General features: G+C 44.9%; 1 protein-coding gene across 6 annotated transcripts in view; it reads right to left on the bottom strand.

Annotated features, from left to right (window-relative positions):
- ANK2 (ankyrin 2) overlaps positions 1–19,292 on the bottom strand; it is a 244,781-nt gene that overhangs the window by 122,432 nt on the left and 103,057 nt on the right. For all 6 annotated transcript variants that reach the window (XM_063337147.1, XM_063337148.1, XM_063337149.1 and 3 more), the window contains exons 3-4: positions 16,486–16,584; positions 15,192–15,290 (exon numbers count right to left, since the gene is read on the bottom strand). In XM_063337147.1, the coding sequence (XP_063193217.1) occupies positions 15,192–15,290; positions 16,486–16,584 (198 nt within the window). The remainder of the gene's footprint in view (positions 1–15,191; positions 15,291–16,485; positions 16,585–19,292) is intronic.

Here is a 19,292-nt window from a genome sequence, read left to right as displayed (position 1 = left end):
CACTTCTGAAAGCATTCCTCTGCCTTGGAATGGCGCGTTTAACTAGAACATAAACCGTAAGCCAGGCTTCAGACACGCAATTTTATTTATTTATTTTTTTTTTAACGTCCTAACGAAATGAAACCTCATTTTTCAGTCACGCGCTAACACAGTTGATCGTAGAACTGATGTCTTTACAACCCCCCTCTGCTTTTACCAATGTGGAAGACTGGTCAGGCAACAAACGTCATTTATGCCGTGTATGTCATTCGATATACGTCGTATATGTCGCGGGAAGGCTTTTAATACTGCTTTGCGTAATATTCGTCACTTCCATCACCAATCCTGGCACACGTAACTAACAAATGGCACCCAGAGGACAGTTAACGGCAGTTCGACGCCCAAACTGTGGGGTGTATTTTGAGCGGCTTTGCACAGCCTTCGGCGGGTGTTATCCCATGTTTGCCGTAAGGACTGGAAGGACGGAATAGAGAGCTCCGAGTACAGTTACAGAGAGCGCGAGCAAGGCGGCCTGCAAGCACACGCCACAAATCATCGCTGGAAAGGTTTCTGTTACCTCGGAGAAAAGAGCTGGAAACGTAATTTAGTAAGGGCACAAAAAAGTTTCTCCGCTACGGCACGAAAAACAAACCACGCAAACGGGAATGAGGAGTTAAGAGAAGAAGAATTCTGCAGAAAAGGACCTGAAGGTCACAGTGGTCTACCAGAGGGCCACTGGTCAATGAGCTCATTCTGCTGTAATAAAGACAATCGTTGGACCAGTGGAAAAATGTATTTCCCCGGGGAAGTTATTTTTCTTTGAGAAAAGACTGGTAATTAGCATTGTTCTGTCTGGAGAGGGAAAAACCAAAGGAAAACAAGATAACAGCCTTTAAAGAGCAGGACAAAGGTCTGTCCTGCATGTTCACGACGACTAAAACAAGTAGAAAAGCCCATAGGTTACCAAGGTTGCTGGAGAGAAAATTCAGGTTAGGCATTAAGAAAAGCCTCTTAACAGCCAAGGTCGGTCCGCGTCGTATTTCCACAGGCAGCTTCCCTCCTCCCAAACCACTGCTGAAAAACCCAGGCAGCAAACTGGAAGAGGCACGAACCAGTCAAACCAGACTGGGTCTTCCAGGTCCACCCAGGGGCTGGGAGGGTGCTGGGCTCCTGGCTGCTCCTTGGCCAACTCTTCCACGGGGACGGGGGAGATGAGAGATCTCATCCCACCGTTAAAACGAAGGAACACTCTTCGGGGTGTAATTAGGAAGGCGCCAGAAAGGGCAGGGGGTTGCCAGGCACAGGGCCGGAGCTGGCAGTGGGAATGGGGAACAGATTGGGTTTGTTTTCGATTGCACTCGTAGAGAACGGCAGAGGGAAAACGGGCAGAGCTGGCTCACTGCTTCGGTTTTCCTTCCCACGCCGGAAAGGAACAACACGGCAAGCTATGAGGTATAACTGATAGTAATTTTCCACTCGCCTCATCGGCATTTTAATATTACGGCCTAACGTGGCAGTTAGGTACCGCGTGCCATTTGTAAAATCCTTCTAGTGCCGAATATTACATAGTGAGTGTAATTCCATCAGAAATGCATTATGACGAATACGAGGATTATTAGGTTAACAGCTGGACTTGACGATCTTACACATCTTTGCCGACCTAAATGATTTTATGATTCTGAGGATCACACCGACTAACATAAATTCGGGGAATATGAGAATTTTCAGGGCAGAGTATATCAATTTGCTTAAAAGCTTTGAAGAACCTTGGTTGTTTTTTTTTAATCAACTCAAGTCCCTGGTTCTGGAACGGGAGCAGGATAATAAAGCCTGGATTAGGAGGCCGTAAACAATACATATATGACTTCATGACCATTTAGTACCAAGAAGTACTAAACACTTTTCGACCCAGAGATGCAGAGGAGTGCCCATCGCATCGCGGACATCCTCCTCAGGGGCTACAATCATACCTGAAACTACAGTAATCGGGGCCAAGGAAATTCTTGCCCATAAAATCATAGCCTTTTTTTCTTTAAGCTTTATTTATAGTTTAAAACTGCTGTGTATTTTTTCTTAAAATCCAGCTTGTGTGGAAATCGCAACAGCATGCCAAGGTCTATCTGCAAAACCACCTACACCAGCCACGCTGAAAAAGCTTCCCTTGGATTTCTCCCCATGGCAAGGTCAAGCGTGATTTTTTTGGTCTCTGCTTTCTGAGCGAAGAACTGGTTTCACAGCTTCTGACTGCAGCGTTCCTGACCTCCGCGCTCCTATTTTAGGATTCCCAGTGTTATTTCTCTCCTTGGCGGGATCCCCTGGGAGCCCTGTTGGAGCTCTTCCTTCTCCTTTGCCCACCGGAGCCCGGGGCTTCCATGTCTCCTCCCAGTCCTGCACGGTTTCCATGACGTGTCTGTCTGTCTCCTACACAGCAAGTTTCCGTCTCTCTCCGCCAGTCTTGCTGTTAAATGGAGATGCCCCCAACGAAAGCATCGCCTCCCCTTCGTTTCCTTCTGCCAACCTAAAATCCCCTTCCCCAGTTTTCTCATCTTTTCATTTCAGAGTTATACGCCAATATTTGGGTTCTCTGTTCTTCTTCTAAGAGATGTTTCAAAGCCCAAAATCCCAGATCTCTGCAAAACGACGGAAACATCTTTTGCCTAGGCTTTTGGTTCACCACCCCAAAGCGTCTCCTACTGAATCCATGACATTCCGGTTAATGATTCCCCACGGATGTATGGCAAAGGAGACTGACCTCTCCCCTCCTCATTATAGCGCACGGAACGGGATACGTGGGTTTATTCAATCCAGGGGGTGGTGAATCTTTATTTCAATATTTCTTATTTATTTCAATAAATTCTCCTTCAGTTTATGATCCCATACTGCCTAAATACCATCCCAAATTAAAGTGAAAATACTGACTGAAACGTGACCCGGAAAAGGAGAAATGCACTTATTTTGCTTTTTCTGAAACCCGGCTCTGTAATTACGTCTGCGTGTTTAGATTTTGCACATTGTCTCAAAAATAGAAATTAATTTTGTAATGATATATAACATTTGTTTTCAAACAATAATTTCATCAGAGTATTTGTAGTGAGGACAGAGTGCTCAGATTTCATTATCTGTATAAATGTATACTGCGAGATGTTTACTGCTGTAATATAAAGTTATAATGAGAAATTAACGCTAAACAAAGAGAGTATATTTCGTACGCCATTCTTTCTACTACATTCCCTGATTTACTTGCTAATTTGAGAAAATGAGTAGCTCTCAATGATTCTTCAAGCTATTAATGCAAATTGGCAAGTCTATATATGACTCAGAATTTGTACCATTAAATTCTGCCCAAGCCCTAATGAAGAGCACAGTCTGAAGAAGCGCAGGGATTATTAGAGCCTTTCGAAAGCCATACAAACAGTGAGATAGCTTGGTTGAGCTTTATTTTATGGCAGGCTTTCAAGGAACCGTACTCTTTGCGTGCAGTACCAAATGTTCGGAAGCGCGCAGCTTCTCAACTCTGATCAGCAGGCCAGCGCCTTTGAATGACTAGCCTACCCATGCTCCTCCGTGAAGATGTGGCCTTCAGTGTCTCTATACCTATAGTATCTATATACCGCACATCCGTAGAATCATCCAGGTTGGAAGGGACCTTTAAGATCATTGAGTCCAACCATCAACCCAACACTGCCAAAACCCTCACTAACCCGTGTCCCTCAGCATCACATCTGCCCATCTTTCAAATGCCTCCAGGGATGGCGATTCCGCCACTTCCCTGGGCAGCCCATATACATATCTCTATATTTGCACTCCGAAATAAAAGAGAAAATAGAAGTATAGTATCTCTTCCCTCAGTTTGGCTCTTTTAAGGTGACATGTGAGAGTTCGCAACGTACCCTGTGATTAAATCGCTAATGTAAACCCAGAGGCACGTATCTATTCTATCTTAAAGGCCTCCAGAAGTGTTTAGACTGTATTAGAAGATCACTGGGATTACCAGGGAAGACCAGACGACCGGCATCTAATGCAATTGTTTACATACAGCAAACGCTCATTCCTACTTACTCTTCAAGATGTAATTACCAGTCAGGAGGTCAACGCAATCAACGCATTGCCCGCCCCAGGCCACTTGCCTCCTCTGCCTCTCCATCTTACTGCATGGGGCTTTTGGTTTGGCCTTTTGGTAGCCTTCTCCCCCCCGCCCCAGTTTTGCTTCATATCAAGGTCACAAATGAAAACCAAATTAGTTAGGCTCTTTCTACAACCTTTACTACAATTCTGCAACTGCACTCCTCAAGCAACCTTCAGAGAAGATTCTGTGCACAAAATACTGTCCACATAAAACCTCGGTTTCCTTTGGGTCACTCTACAGTTTCCTTCAGAGGACCTAGCGCTTAACGTAACCTAAGAGAAGCCGTTGAGAAATTGCTCTCCTTCCTCCCTGTGCCTCCTCTTTCTACTCGTTAGAAACAAGAGTAGAGCCAGCCCCAAAAAGGAACAGATACGGGCACAAAGGATGAGACAAGGGTGAGCCAAGCTCAGGTGACTCATGAAGGAGCTCACACAGAAGAAATCTTCTGATTTACGGTCCGGTGTTACTATATCATTGCATGCAGTAAGATCACGATCATTTCTGGAGCCTTTCGTTTTAGTAGCTCTTTCAGGATTTTTCCTACTCTGCAGAATATTGCCCAACGTCAACAAGAATGGTAAGTTCCTGATTTAAATCTTTATTCAGCGACACGCAATTCACCTCCCTGTTTTCCCCATTTTCCCACAGACATTAGCCTAAACCGGTGACACCTACATCTCACCTTAACAGTTAAAGGAAGGTAACTCTGCCTTCGCTCGATGTTTCCCTTTACCCTCAGTCTCCAGTAATCTCTACGGGAGAAGAAAGAACCACTCCAGCAAAGGCTATTCTGTCTCAAACAGGAGAACGTCACGCAGGGAAGGGAGAGGACCAGAGGCAACGGGCACAAACTGTAACACAGGAGGGTCCTTCCGAACAGCAGGGAACACCTTTTTACAGTGACTGAGCACTGGCACAGGTTGTCCAAGAGGTTGTGGAGTCTCCATCCATGGAGATATTCAAAGCCACCTGGGACATGGTCCTGGACAGCCTGCTGTGGGTGGCCCTGCTTGAGAAGCGGGGCTGGCCAAGATGACCTCCAGAGGTCCCTTCCAACTTCAACCGCTCTGTGGTTCAGGGTGAAATCCTCTAGCCATCCAAGCAATTAATTCATTTTAATCAGGGAAATACGAGAGTTACAAACAAATGCAACCCTGCAAGCTAAATTACGAAGACGCGTCTCGATAGAATCAACGATATCACGATTCTGGGAACTTTGTTGTGCATTATGCTCAGAGCAGTATTTTCAGCCGGTCTAAAAATAGACTCTTCGTAAGAGGATTTTAATCTTAGCAGGAGCGATTCTCTGCCTAAAGGGGTGAATTAAGGATAGATCAAGGTATCTACTTTAACTTTCAAAAGTGTGTTTTTGTTGTTGTTGTTGTTAGCTTTCATCAAAATCAGGAAGCTTCATACAGCAGCAACTTTGCCAATTATTCATATTCCACTTTCTTCTCCATTAAAATACATTTTCCGTGAAACAATCATATAATCCATATTCGTTTTCAAGAAAAAAAAAACCCCTCGGAAATATTCAGACTGCTGAATTCATGCAAATAGGCATTCGCCGAGTCGGTGAAGATGTCCCTCCAGGGAAATTCACAGCATTTAATTTTAAGTCGCCAAATTTAAGGTGCCGAAGGAAGCTCATCTTGCTGCCCAGCCAAGGGAAAGGGTACTACTCCAAAGAAGGGTTGAGAATATTCCAATCAAGAGCCCACATCTTGTCTAACTGACAGTTTAAGCAGCATGAAACCGAGAATGCAAAGGAAAGAAGGAAACTACCCTTTATTACATCTGCAACTACAAAGGATTAGAAATTACGTGTTTATTCTCAGAATCAGAACTCTAAATATTGATTTACTGTATAATACTCTATATATTTTTAAAAAATCAGATTTATTTTTTTTTTTTAACAAACAACTGTATTTACACTGATGTATTTTAGCAGGCTTTCACAAGCTGGAAACAACTCAAACTCCTGGAAAACTACCGGACGTTTTTCTCCAGCGAGCCCGTAGTGCCTACGGAGCGTTCAGATCAATGCCGCCGAGGTGCGACACGTCCTGCCTGCACACTGCTTGATTTTATCTTTAGATACTCCATCACAAGAAGATCTATTTGTGTAAAATGTACCATTGCAACGCTCAGAAGACAGTCTGGCATTCGCCTGTATGTTCTCCTTGGGACGGGGACTTTGATTCCACTCCAATCGTAAGGAGAATCGCTGAACCGACACCAGCGCAAAAAGCACATTGTGCCTTTGAGAAACGTAATTCAATTCAAGATTCTTCCCTTTTTCGGAGAGAAATTATTTGCTCCAGCTTCACAACTGGCTCAGCCTGGAGAGACGGAGGAAGGAAGCGTGTTCTGTTCCCCTCCTGTCCCCTCTGACCACGCTGCCGTGATGCTGGCAGCACCTTCGTGGAGGGAATTTTTGGTGTGTCCTGTACCCACGTCATGAGAAAGAGAGATTCGCTAAAAGCATCTTTTGGATTGCATTGACAACCAGCTAAATTAAATACTATACATTAATACTATATTAAATATAAAGCACCTTACGTTTTCTGACCAAAATCTTTCCTCCACGTTTCAAAACGCGCAGCACATTAGTATATATTCATTTTCCTGAGGTATCCTTTCCTTTTACAACAAAGCTGGAAAGTCCGAGTAAAAAGGATGACGCACGGATCAGATGTATGCGTTTGTGAGCACAGAATGACAATGAATAGAGCATGGAATGGCAACAGAGATGCTGTGAGGGCTGGAGCCCCTCTGCTGTGAGGACAGGCTGAGAGAGCTGGGGGGGTTCAGCCTGGAGAAGAGAAGGCTCCGGGGAGACCTTCCAGCCCCTTCCCGTCCCTCAAGGGGCTCCAGGAAAGCTGGGGAGGGACTGTGGAGCAGGGAGGGGAGCCATGGGACGACGGGGAATGGTTTTAAACTGAAAGAGGGGAGATAGAGATCAGATATGAGGAAGAAATTCTTTGCCGTGAGGGCGGTGAGCCCCTGGCCCAGGTTGCCCAGAGAAGCTGTGGCTGCCCCATCCCTGGAGGGGTTCAAGGCCAGGTCGGACGGGGCTTGGAGCAACCTGGGCTGGTGGGAGGTGTCCCTGCCCAGGGCAGGGGGGTTGGACTCAATGGCCTTTAAAGGTCCCTTCCAACCCAAACCATTCTATGACAGGAGAGCTACCGGATTCTGACCTACCGTAACATTCCCCAACAAGTGCCAGCTGACCACTGAGGTGACAATCGTTATGTTCATTACACACAGCAGACGCTGAGGCCCACAGGGTCCCATGGACTGTAACGATTAAAGCTGAGAAAAGCATTTAGGGAAAAGGCCAGAATTACGGGATTTAGGGAGGCCGGGGATTCTACTTCATTGGGCCGAACAGTTAAACAAACAAAACAATGAGAGATTATTTAACTTTTTGGAGATCGTAAAAATAACTTGTAATAAATAAACTATAAAACGCAGCGACACAGAAGCCTACGCTGAAAATAGCAGCGCCCCATCAGCTGTCTCACTAATTCCCTAGCCATATAAATAGTTTTTTTTCCTATCTATACTTACACCGCTGCAATTATTATAAAGCCTATGGATAAATGACGTTGCCTGGGTTTGCGATGAACTCGCTAGGTTTATTCATGAGAGATCACAGACAACTCCAAGTGTAACGCTACGGGTATGGCACCTGCTGCCTCCCCGTTACAAGAACCCCTCTCTTGGGAAGTCTGTTTTACTGTAAAGTCACTTCCTAGCTCAGATGCCAGATTTCGAGAGCGCAACCGTTCTAATTTTAGCAGCTTCCAAACATCACGATTTTCTCCCCAAGAACAGCAAAGCCGCAGCAGAGCCTGCGAAGGCAACCAGGCAGAAATCGAGATGTTCTGTGCCTTGGAAATGTCCATTTATACAAAGAGGGAACCTGTAACAGAAACTGAGCTGACGGAGAATAACGGGAAGGGAAGAGATCAGCCACCCACAAGAAAACGTAACCTTGATGCCGGGCACGGGTTAAGGCCCAAAAGCTTTGCCGGGACAGTCTCGCATTTGAATTCTGGGCGGTCGTCCAAAACAGCATTTGGGGTTTGCCTTCCAAAGGCAGTAAAGGAAATCTCAGCACTGAAAACCACCGCTTATTTTATGCGTATCGTTGAGAGGAAGGGAAACAATACCGCGCCGAGGGGATAAAACAAAATGCGCGTGTTTGTTTAGTTGCGACTCGGTTATGTCTACGCCGTCATAAACCTGCGCAGATAACCTTGCCACCGCTTGGTCCTTATCGTCGCAGATGCCGTCGTTACAGCAGGGGTGAAATGGGGCAGGTTGGTCCGCTGAGCCCCTCACGCTGCCAGCTGCCGTGTTGGTTTATGGCAGGCCCCTAAAGTTTATGCATTTTAAGAATGAAAATTAGAGGCCGTGCATCACGCTATTAGCTGAAAATAAACCAACCCCGCTATTTGTTTAAATCAAAATCTCTCAATCTGGACCCATTGGTCCCTTTAATAGAGACCAAAAGGTAACAAAATAGACTAAGATGTAGGTTGGGAATAGTTTCAGTTTGTTTTCAGTCTTTGTTGGTTGAGATCCTGACACACTCGGTTTGCAGCTGGGATCCCAGGGACAGACACGGAACTGGCTCAGTAATCTCCTTGGGTCTTTAAGAGCTCCTGCTCCTCTTTGAGGGAAAGCCAACCCGTCCCACGCCTCCATGCCCCTTCTTCTGCAGGCGACACCACGAACCAGGCATCCTCACGGGGTTATTTTTCCTTTAACTGTATGAATTATCTGGGGAAACGGGAAAGTCCCGGGCGAATGCACTGATGTTAACAATCGTTATCCTCTGTTCCCGCTCTGTTATCCCGTAATTCTGTGTCAATCTAAGCACCGCTTCAGTCGCGCACACGTGACCATCTCCGCTCAACCCCACTTCCATGGCTGCCTGAGATCAGACTTCAAAATCAGGAATAAAGGGTGTTTACCACTAACTGATAATCACCCTAAGAGACAGGCAGCTGAAACATGGGCTAGTTTAAGGCAGGATAAATAAATATATCTGTTCTTTCATTGTTCTTAATGTATTTTTTTTGTTTACATCTCTCAAAATCCATATAATCCTCCAGAGGGCACTTCCTTTTTTTTTTTTTGTTCCCCCCCCCTCCAGCGAAGAGATAACGGGCCTGATCCTTTATTACATTAGCAATGATGAATTGCAGCTAAATGACTCCTCTGGATATACCGCAGCTAAAAATCCGGCGCTCTAAATATACTGCTGTAAGAGCAGAAAGCCCAGGCGGTGGAATTAAAACCTTTTGTCATAATGGAGGAGCAAATACCCTGCACAACACGCTCCCTTCTGAAGGTAAGATTATCTTTACAAACCGCGGGGAGGGCAATCTCCGGCAAAGCAAATCCTTGGGCAACCTGAGAGGGACAAGCCGATCAACTTCTCCGAGCATCACGTGAACCCTGCCTTCGCTTTTGTGGTGACACCGAATACGGATGTTCGCCAAGCCCCCTTATCGCTCATTTTGGGGAAAGCGTATCGAGGCTGGAAATGTTGGGCTACTCCTAAGGATCGCTTCAATCTGATGAGCAGTCGGGAGAAGAATACTCGATGATAGCAGTCACGGTGGCATCTCCTGCGTGTTGAAACGGGAAGCAGGAGCCGTAACGGGGGCAAATTTAAACACGAATATTTCTTGGCTAATGTGTTTGCCATGAGCTTAGAGCGGGATTATAGAGGAAAGGAAACCAGAGGGCTTTTAAATAACAAGATCAGCCGGGGGGAGGCCCGATTTATCTAATCCTTGCTTTCTGTATCTGGGTCACTTTAAATAATCCCGTGATTATAAGGTAGCTCCTCCTTTTGTGAGGGCCCCTGGATGAAGCAGCGGTCAAAGCACAACCCCAGCCGCCAACGGGGAACACCTTCTGTTCTGAACTCCGTTGCAGAAATTTTAAAACTGAAGGGAATCGTTTCTTTCATGGGTGACTCCAGGATACGACAGTTACCTTACTGAACAGGAGAGAATTCTATTTCCTCACTTTGCCTTTTACTTGTCAGCTCTTTGTGCCTCGATCGCTTGACGTTTGTCAAATCACCTCATCCGAGGAGGCGCAACTCATTCCCTGAGGTCAGAGCAGCTCAGCGTCATTGCCGCAGGGGACAGTCTACAGGCAGACTCCGTTAGTAAGATTATTGCGGTTGGGGTATCGTCACGTTTGGTCGCCTAATGGTCCAGTTACCAGACATCTCCGATTGCCTATACGCGAGTCAGATGATACAATCTGACTTTAAGAGAAAGCAATAGAGACAAACGGTGATTTATCAGTGGGAAGCGTTGGACTGACTAAATCCGGCCATGTTTCTTCCACCTTGGAAAAAAGGTCAAGAATTGGCCTGAGAATTCCTAATAACGTCACAAAAATAGCCGCTCTTTGAGAAGAAGATTACAAAAAAGAATTACTGTTCTAACGCACAAGCAACAACACCACTTGGTTTGGGGTAAAGAAGCGTCCTGGCTGTGACAGGAGGATTCCGCTGGGAATTTGTGACGGGCGAGTGGACGTGTGTGAGACAGACAGTGTGATGGATGGCCAATGCCACTTCCAGGGGGTTTTCTGCATAACGAAACATTTTGATGCCCCCTGAGGGCTTTTTCCAAATTCCCCACTGAAATTCCAAAGGACCCACAGAGGATCCCCCACGCAAGCAAACACATATTGCAGAAGATGACATCATTCCATGGCATGGCCTTGGGCTGCTCCGCAAGGAAACGTAGCCAGAGCTCCAAGGAACAGCCTGGACCCAGCCCAGGAGATCTGTTACCCACTTTACATTGTAGTTTGTACCATCCACTCCCCAGACAAGATTTTATACTATCACCGAGCACAGGTCGGTCAGATCTATACGTGACCAAAAATCACGGACAAATCAAGAAAAGAAATTGCAGAAATTCATTTTTTACTTGATGACGCGTGTCTGGATCTGCTCCCTGAACTATCAGCAGAGTCCACCAAGTGAACGGTTTATGGAGACTCATTATATATTTTCTCCAGCAATACTTGAGCCAAACAATGGCACGCTCCTCAAATCCTAGGTGGAGGTGTGTGTCAAAGGAGGACTGGCAACTTCTAGGTCTCTCTCTGGCCATTTCTGGGCGCGCCCTCATTTCAGCATTCGCCTGAACCATGCTCAAGGAAGAATGTCAGCTCTCAGCTGATATGCGTGCAGGTGAAAGTAGAGTCATTCAATTAGCAATCACTGCGCAATTAGGCTTTGCATCAAAATAGAAACGACTTTTCTAAAAATAGCAGCGCCGACTTATTAGCTCAAAAGGAACAGACTTTTTGAAAGAGGGAGATGAACAAAATAACAGCTCTGAAGGCCACCATGAAGCCGCAGGGCAAAGTAGTCTAATGGAAAAACAAAATCCATAAAACCAAAGTCCCGAATGCTTAACGGTCTCCGATAGCGCAGATGGGGACTGTACTCTCAGCGGTTACAACGCTTGTAATAGCATTTTCGGAGATAATTCTGTTATTGCGCTGTTGGAAGGAACAGGGAGATCGGTGTGGAGTTTCGGATGTCACCAGTGGTGAGTTTTGAGAAAGGCCAGTGCTTTTATGCCATTTAATGGAGAAAGGAAAGGAAAAACAGTAAATTGAACAAGCTGGAGTTGAGAATATTCTTTTATCTATCAGATCCATTGTCAGGGAAGAAATTTTGTCACTATTGCAAATTGTCATCACTGGAAACGAGAGTGACCTTGACGGACACCAAGTTCTGTACAGAGGAAGTTATGGGGCAACGCGAGTAACGGCACTGGCGCTAAATCCCTACCAGCAAATGGCATTTAGCAGGGGCCTAAAAAAAATAAAGTGTGAAATAACAGAGATACCAAGGCGAGGATGTAATATACCCCCAATACCGACAACTGTTCGCAAAAGATTTACGAGTGACAATACAGCATCTATTTTTACAAACGGAATTGAGAAAAAAACCTAAGAGAAACTGAGCATTTCAGTCGTAATTTCTCACTTTTTTTATTCAAAGTTATCTTTAATATGTATTTTTGTTCAATTCTGGCTTTCTCAATTAAGCTCTTTCCTAATAACGATTTTTCTTTCTCTTCACCTTTTCATCAATGGCTTACTTCCTGACCAAAAAAACCTTAGTATTTGAGTATTCAAGCATATTCTGTTCAGCCATTCTCTCTTCCTTCTTCTATATAACTTGCTATTTTTCTTTTTTGACCAGCTGTAGTTAGGTATGCTTGAACCTTTCTCCGTCTTTTACCATAAAGCACGTCTATCTTCTTTATTACTTTTGAAGTTTCTGTTTTTCTTCTCTCTTTTTTGCTAACATTTATTTTCTACGACACATGGCATTCTTGAGCATGTCAATGCAATCTTGAGCAGAAAGGCGGCATTCACGATCCTCATTCCATTCACGGGGCACAGAAAAATTACTTTTTTATTTAATCTTCCAAAGGAAGCTGCTGGTGAATGAGTATTGGAACCAAATTCTTAGGAGTTTGCTCAGAGCCCTGACTAAAATAAAAAAAATAATAAAAAACCCCCACATCCTTTCCACCCATCATATTGGCAGCTTATTCATGAGGGTCTGAACATCTCCTCCCGCCTGAAGCTGCTCTGGATCCACCTCTTCTGGCAAAGAGCAGCAGGAGAGAAAGACCCAACCCAAAGGTCCCCACAGCCGGACCATGCTGGGTGAAGGACTCACCGCCCCCCACCATCCAAGTCAACGGGACTTGTTTAATTCAGACAACGTGGCACAACTCCAGGACGTATATACCCCAGCGGTTTGAATTCATCCTGTCTGGAGGCAACCAGTGAGCAGCGCTGGGGCGGGCGGGGAGTATCCTCCATCAGATTCAGTCAATTCACTCAAGTAGCAAACGCCGGTTAACAGGTCTGCGTACGTTACACAGAGGAGCCAGTGCTAACAACAAACACGTTTAAGGCTAGAACACTGTACAAAATACCCGTGGAAACAATTCCCAATTCTGATAGAATTTATTATTTTTTTTAATTTAGAAAACTTCATTTATTTTTCCAGCATAAAGAAGAGCCTTTATGAAGACTTTTTGAGGGATAACGCTTTGTGAAAGTATCATTTTTACTATTATTTCTCTTACCATGCTCAAAGTCCTAACATTAAAGACGTTACTTTATCTTCTTATGCACATGAAAGGGCTGATAAATGTTTGAAGAAATCATCCAGTTAGGTCATTATGAAAGGAGCTTGCTAATTTTTTGAGCAATGGAATTACAACATGTCTTATCTTTAATGGAAGTAGAGCGCGGGGAGTAACTGGCCATCAGTTGTCCTGCGAAAGCTCTTTAGCAGTCACTTTGGGGCAAAAAGCATAATAAAGACAATATTTAAAAAAAATCTCAGAGTCAGGCAGCTTAAAGATCTTTCCCGTTTCTCTCTCTTGTCTTAAAACGTAATGAAAGTACAGACGAACATCTTCATTTTATAAACCTATTTGTTCCTCTCCTGCCCTCTACTTACTTTACACTGTCCACCGTAAGTTTGTAACATCAAACAGCAAAAAAAAACCCTCCAGGTCCCAGTTTCCCAGCTACGGGCGAGCAAGATGTGGACTTAGGCAGACTTAGGATGGGCTCTGACAACTCAAAACCTTTTACAAACTTGTCTGTGTTCCTAATGATCAGGGAACGTGCTTGAGAAGAGGGCTGAGAAGAGCATCTCCTACTGACCCAGCTTCTTGAAACTGTCTTCAACCGAGGTAGTTCCTCGCTGCACTGTTAAATCAGATCACTCTCCTCTTGTTCTGGCTCACGTGCCCCAGCGAGATCAAGCTAAGGGCCATTTTCTTGCCTACAGACAGTAAGCGCCGGGCAAATTTAATTTGAAATTAATCTGCCCCTGACGCGCGACTTGGTTTTCGCATCGTCTTAGCTTACACTGTTGCTGCAAGAATGGTATTTGTGGTCACCGCATGACGCACTAGGACTCAACCTGAACACCGGTGGTTAGCTCGATGATTTACCTTGAGAATGTCACAAGCTGACTGAACACTTCAGAAAGATGACGTTCCTTTATCATATATAGTCCCCGTTTACACCATCGGTTCGGTTCTTCCTAGCTACAGACGCGAAGAACGGAACAGTCTGCCTAACTACGGTTAAGGTAGCATTTACAAACATTGATCAAATTATTTATTTGGTAAATTGTTCCAAATCCTAAACAGAGGAAACGGGTATCTCAAACAGGTGTTTGGTTAACTTGGTCAATTAATCTATGGCGCTGATAGGGCAGAGGAGATAGGGATAGTTAGCCCGGAAAACAAACCGATCTGGCTCGTTCGTGCTACGTTCACCGCAAATTTAGCACATCTTGTTTACGGCTCTGAAATCACAGGAGGCAGCTGCCTCTACAGCCTCCCCCAAACCAGGGAGAGAAGAACCGGCCGTCGGTCGGTCTCGGCAACATCACCACCTTCTCTGGTGGGTTTTGGGAGAGCAGACAAGCTTCACATCAGTGGAAAGAATCAGGCTGGTTTTACAGTTGGGTTGCCTGCCAGGCCACGGAGGGTATCCCCCGTTCAAATGTACATTCCAAACTTTTTATTTAGATTCTTTCTGATGACATGAAGGATGAGTTCAGAAGCCCGGAGTTAGCTACCTGCAAATTTTTAGCCAACAAATAACCGCGAAAAGCAACTGTAAAAATCAAGTCTTTGAGAAATTAATCTTCTTTGTTGCTGCTCACCAAATTCAACTCAAACACATGATACGATGTAATATTTCCACACTTGGAAAAATTTCTGAAACAATTTATTAAAGCACACTCGGCATTCCTAAATTCCTAGGAATGCCAGTCAACAACGATGCGAGTTCCTGTATTACACAACGAGTACATAACGACTTAACATTTATCATTTACTTGTATTCTACTTACCAGAGAATGCTACGGAAGCCTCAACTTGATTGATTTGTCAGGTTTGGAATCACTAACATCTCAGATCTGTCTTGTAAAATCTCACCAAATAAGTTTTAGAAGAGAGAAGAGAAAATAGCATCATACCTGAGATTGTGCATTAATATTGGCTCCTTCCTTAACCAGAACTTTGACAACTTCAGCTTGTCCTGCTAGGGACGCAATGTGCAGGGCTGTATTCCCTTTCTGTTATAGGGAGGGGAAAAAATGAAAGACATCACCCTTCTTCAGCAATAATTCCATCCTGCAGTTCTTTATAACACTCATTTTTTGAGTACAATTTTACCTTATCGTTTACAAACATCACAGGGGACAGAATAGTGGTCGCAGCCATGAAGATTTCTTGAGTGGTCGCGTAACACTAACGCATCCTACCATAACTTTTGAGTGGAATTACGGAACGGGATTGGGGCACGGGACAAACTTCTAGGTAAAGCTGAGTACAGGCTAACAGGTTTTTTCATTCAGGTCCAGAGAGTGAGATTTCCAGGCCAATCTCTCATCCTGGGAGCAATATTTCAATGGCTTTATTAAAGAATCGAGGTTTGCAAAACCAGAATAAAACCCTAGAGTCCCATCTAGAACCCGGTGGTTCTTAACAACAGCTTTGCTGTGGGGGGAAATCAAGATGTTTTTGAAAGAGGAAACTTCTGCTTTTCCATCAAGTGATGGAAAACACAAGTTCAGCAAGAAGCTCTCTGAGTGATAACCTTGATGGAGTTCCTGTGCATCAGAAATCATAAAAAATAGGAGAGTGTCGCAGGGACACAGCGGTGGTAACCAAAAGCTGAGCAGAGACAGCCAACCTGGACACTCGTCAAACAAACCTGGCCCGTCACAAGGAATTTTCCACCCAGAGGGAAATAACCTACCGATGGGATGTTCCGGACGTACGCACATGCCTGATCGTGCAAAGGCTGAAGGCAAAACAACCTATCACACAGGTGTTTTCTCCATCGTGCCCTCGAGTCAAAAGGCTCTGGCTACCACACAGTCAATTACCAATTTTCACAGGTTTGGGGGGAAGAAAAAAAAATTAAAAAAAAAAAAAAAATCTACTAGTTTGAGCTATATTCGCGCTCTAACGGGGAGCTGTCGTTGGAAATAACGAAAAATCTGGCATTGCTAAAACCTTTTAATGCTTCCCCTGTAAACAGACTGTACAAATTATCTTTCCCTCTTCATTTACTACAGATGAGCTTCAGCAAAGAACATAGACTCGCCGGCCACAGCAGAAATAACATTTAAAACATCAGCGAGGGATTTGGATTATTATCTGATTTTTGCACTTTGATTTTTTTCTTTTCCCCCCTCTAAATTTCTCCCGCGTATTTGACTCTTGTCTTTTTGTGAATAAACTGAACAGACGCGCACGAATTACCTTGGTGGCAGAATCCACAGCCGACCCTCTTTCCAATAATTCTTGTACCAGTCCCACGTGGCCTTCTTTAGCCGCCAGGTGCAGAGCGTTGAGTCCATTCTGCAAGCACAAGGACCATATCAATTACGAATATCAGGTCGGAAGACACACATTCCTACCCTACCCTGGTGTAAGGAGGAGATTAGTAGCTGGAATCCTGTTACGTCTCTTAGCTGACTGTCTACATAAGTCAGATATTTTGGACTTGGCTATTTAAGCCAAGGGGCTGTGTGGCAAACTTCTCCACTAACATTTTTTGTCATAGCAACAAAGACATCAAAACAAACCCTATTTTGCAAGTATTCATACGAGATTCCTTCCTTTCCGACAGTTTCACGTTTTCCCAGACTACTAACCTTGGGCAACTCCACAGAGCCCATTATTTCAAAATTTGAGTGCGTATCTGCCTTCTCTATAACTTTTATCTAGCCCCACGGAGGTATTATCAGCACAGAGAAACCACAGGAATTAGACAAATTTACGCGGGATGTGCCTGTTCCATCAGGATTATTCCAGGCTGATGCAGATGTCCTGAACCCCGGACTCTCCTCCGGGATAACCGGTATCAAACAGAAAAGCAAAAGCACAAGTAGACCAAAATGGTCGCTGATCGCACACGTGGCTTGTAAATTATATCGACCCTTGGCTCCGCTGGTTTCTGATGAGCGAGCCTTCACTAAACTTGGAGGTTTTGTAACCTCGTTCAAAAAGGAAAAGGGAATTAATAAAATAAGAGCTAGGATTTAAAAAAAAAAAAAAAAAAAGCCACGTAAGAAAACGCCTAAATCCTTTTCACATTAAATAGGAAGAAGATCCTTTATCTCGTATAAATTCCAGCTGTGGAAACCGTATCTTCCTCTTCCTAGCATCCCTGTCCCACCCGATGGAAAAATAGAAAATGACAGCCCATTGTAACTGAATCGCCAGCCTATTTTTCCCAATCCGACAGTATTTTTCACAGTACACCAGGCAGGTGACGGAACAGATACTGCCACTGCCCTCCAGCATTCTCCTGTTTCCATATTGCAAGCGTCACAAGCCACCCTCCGGTATTCGAGCGACTCGTGGCAAGTTGAGCGCTGCGTTAAGTTTTACCGCTTTACTCGTCTCTAAGCAGTTCGGAGCCGTTTAAATGGTGAAATAAACGAGCAGCTTTCTGGCCTTCTGTTTGTCCATCCACAGAGGCAGTGCGAGCCCGTAATTCCCAGTGGGATTTCAAAGCGCTTAACACTTCACAGGAGGCCTTGAATGGGAGCGGGTCCAACGGCTGCAGACCCAGCAATCCGAACACGTTTCTGAAGTAACTCCATTTAATTCTACCTTCACGTAAAGCAGCACAGGCAGGTTTTGGGGGGTGGGGGGGGGCAAATTCAGAAGTACAGCGATGAGAAAAGCGAAGGAACTGAAGGAAGGCTACGTTCACAAGCTGCCAAAAGAAGAGGAAGGCCCTTACGCGGCCTGGGAGTTAGGAAACGTGAATGAGAACTGTGGTGTCAAATCCCATTTTGCCCGTAAAGCAGCGGCAATCAGACCTTCCTTATTCCAGAGGAACACTCTTACACCCCAGCTGCAGAGCCTGGGGGCGGCAGCAGTCCCTGGGTCAAGGACAAACCCTCGGCCAAAATTACGTGGTGAGGTTGACCACAGTCATCAAGATGAGGAACGCCGTACACGTCAGTGAATTTTCTGCAGGCTGAAAACATTTCAGAACGCTCTAATCTTCCTTGTTCTTTAACCTGAGCTGAGTGCCAAATAACCATAATTACTACCTGCAGCGGCTGAAAGCTTGGAAACGGTGTTTTGTGGAGAAACACACAGCGTTCTCCTCGTTGTTGGAGAACAAAGACCTCCTCTCATATCCAATCTCGCGGATTCAGCCATCAACGCTTTCTGCGAGAGCAGGAGCACTAACCTTGACTCCTTACGCCGCTGCTGCATCGCTATGACACGTTATTAACCTCTTTCACTCTCCGCGAGCAGACTCAAGTCCACCAACAGCAGAGGCACTGCAACGTTGCATGGTCCACAGGAATCGCGTGCGCACGCCTCTCTGAACGCAAAAAGTTGAGGACAAGCTTCTTTTTCAGTTTACCATGTGCCCGAGGATGGAGAAAGCAAGGCCTCTCCCCGTGCTTAATTAGCAGCAATCTCTTAAAATACCTGCACTCGTACCCCTAAGACACGTATGTAACGATAACACATTAAGCAGCCTGAAAGCAAATATTGTCGCACAGATTATGTGAGTTTCCTTGCGACATACGCCTTTTTTTAGTCATTAAAACACAAGCAAAATGAAAACGTGATGTCCAGGAAAAAGGTTACAGAAAGAAAACTACAACCTAAATACAGTTCCTACTGTACCCATTCCAATTCCGTACTTCCTTAAATAAAATAAGCCGGGGCGAGCAGTAGCAGAAGCACTTTAAATGTTGAGGGCCAGCACGACCAAAGCCTTAAAGCAAGCTTTGTTCCTCCATAATCAGAACCGATGCCGTAATTATTTCCCAGCCCACGTGGCTGACCCCTGCTACTTATGACGACGGAAGCTCAGATTTAATCAACGCAACTCCTCCGCTCCTGCCGACGGGTTTCTTGTATTTTAGAACAACAAAGGTTTCTGGCACTGCCCTCTTCCTCTCCCATGGCTACCAAAAAGTGGTGGGTGGGGAGATGAAATTAGTTGTCTGCTAAGCAAAACCGCACAGCACAGAGACTACGAGCCTACGTACACCATAACTACCTTTCTTTTAGAGGTTCATTTGTAATTC

This window comes from Chroicocephalus ridibundus, chromosome 5 (genome assembly GCF_963924245.1).
Source record: "Chroicocephalus ridibundus chromosome 5, bChrRid1.1, whole genome shotgun sequence".
In the NCBI taxonomy this organism is placed as follows: Eukaryota; Metazoa; Chordata; class Aves; order Charadriiformes; family Laridae; genus Chroicocephalus; species Chroicocephalus ridibundus.
This window is presented reverse-complemented; position numbering and strand designations above follow the sequence as displayed.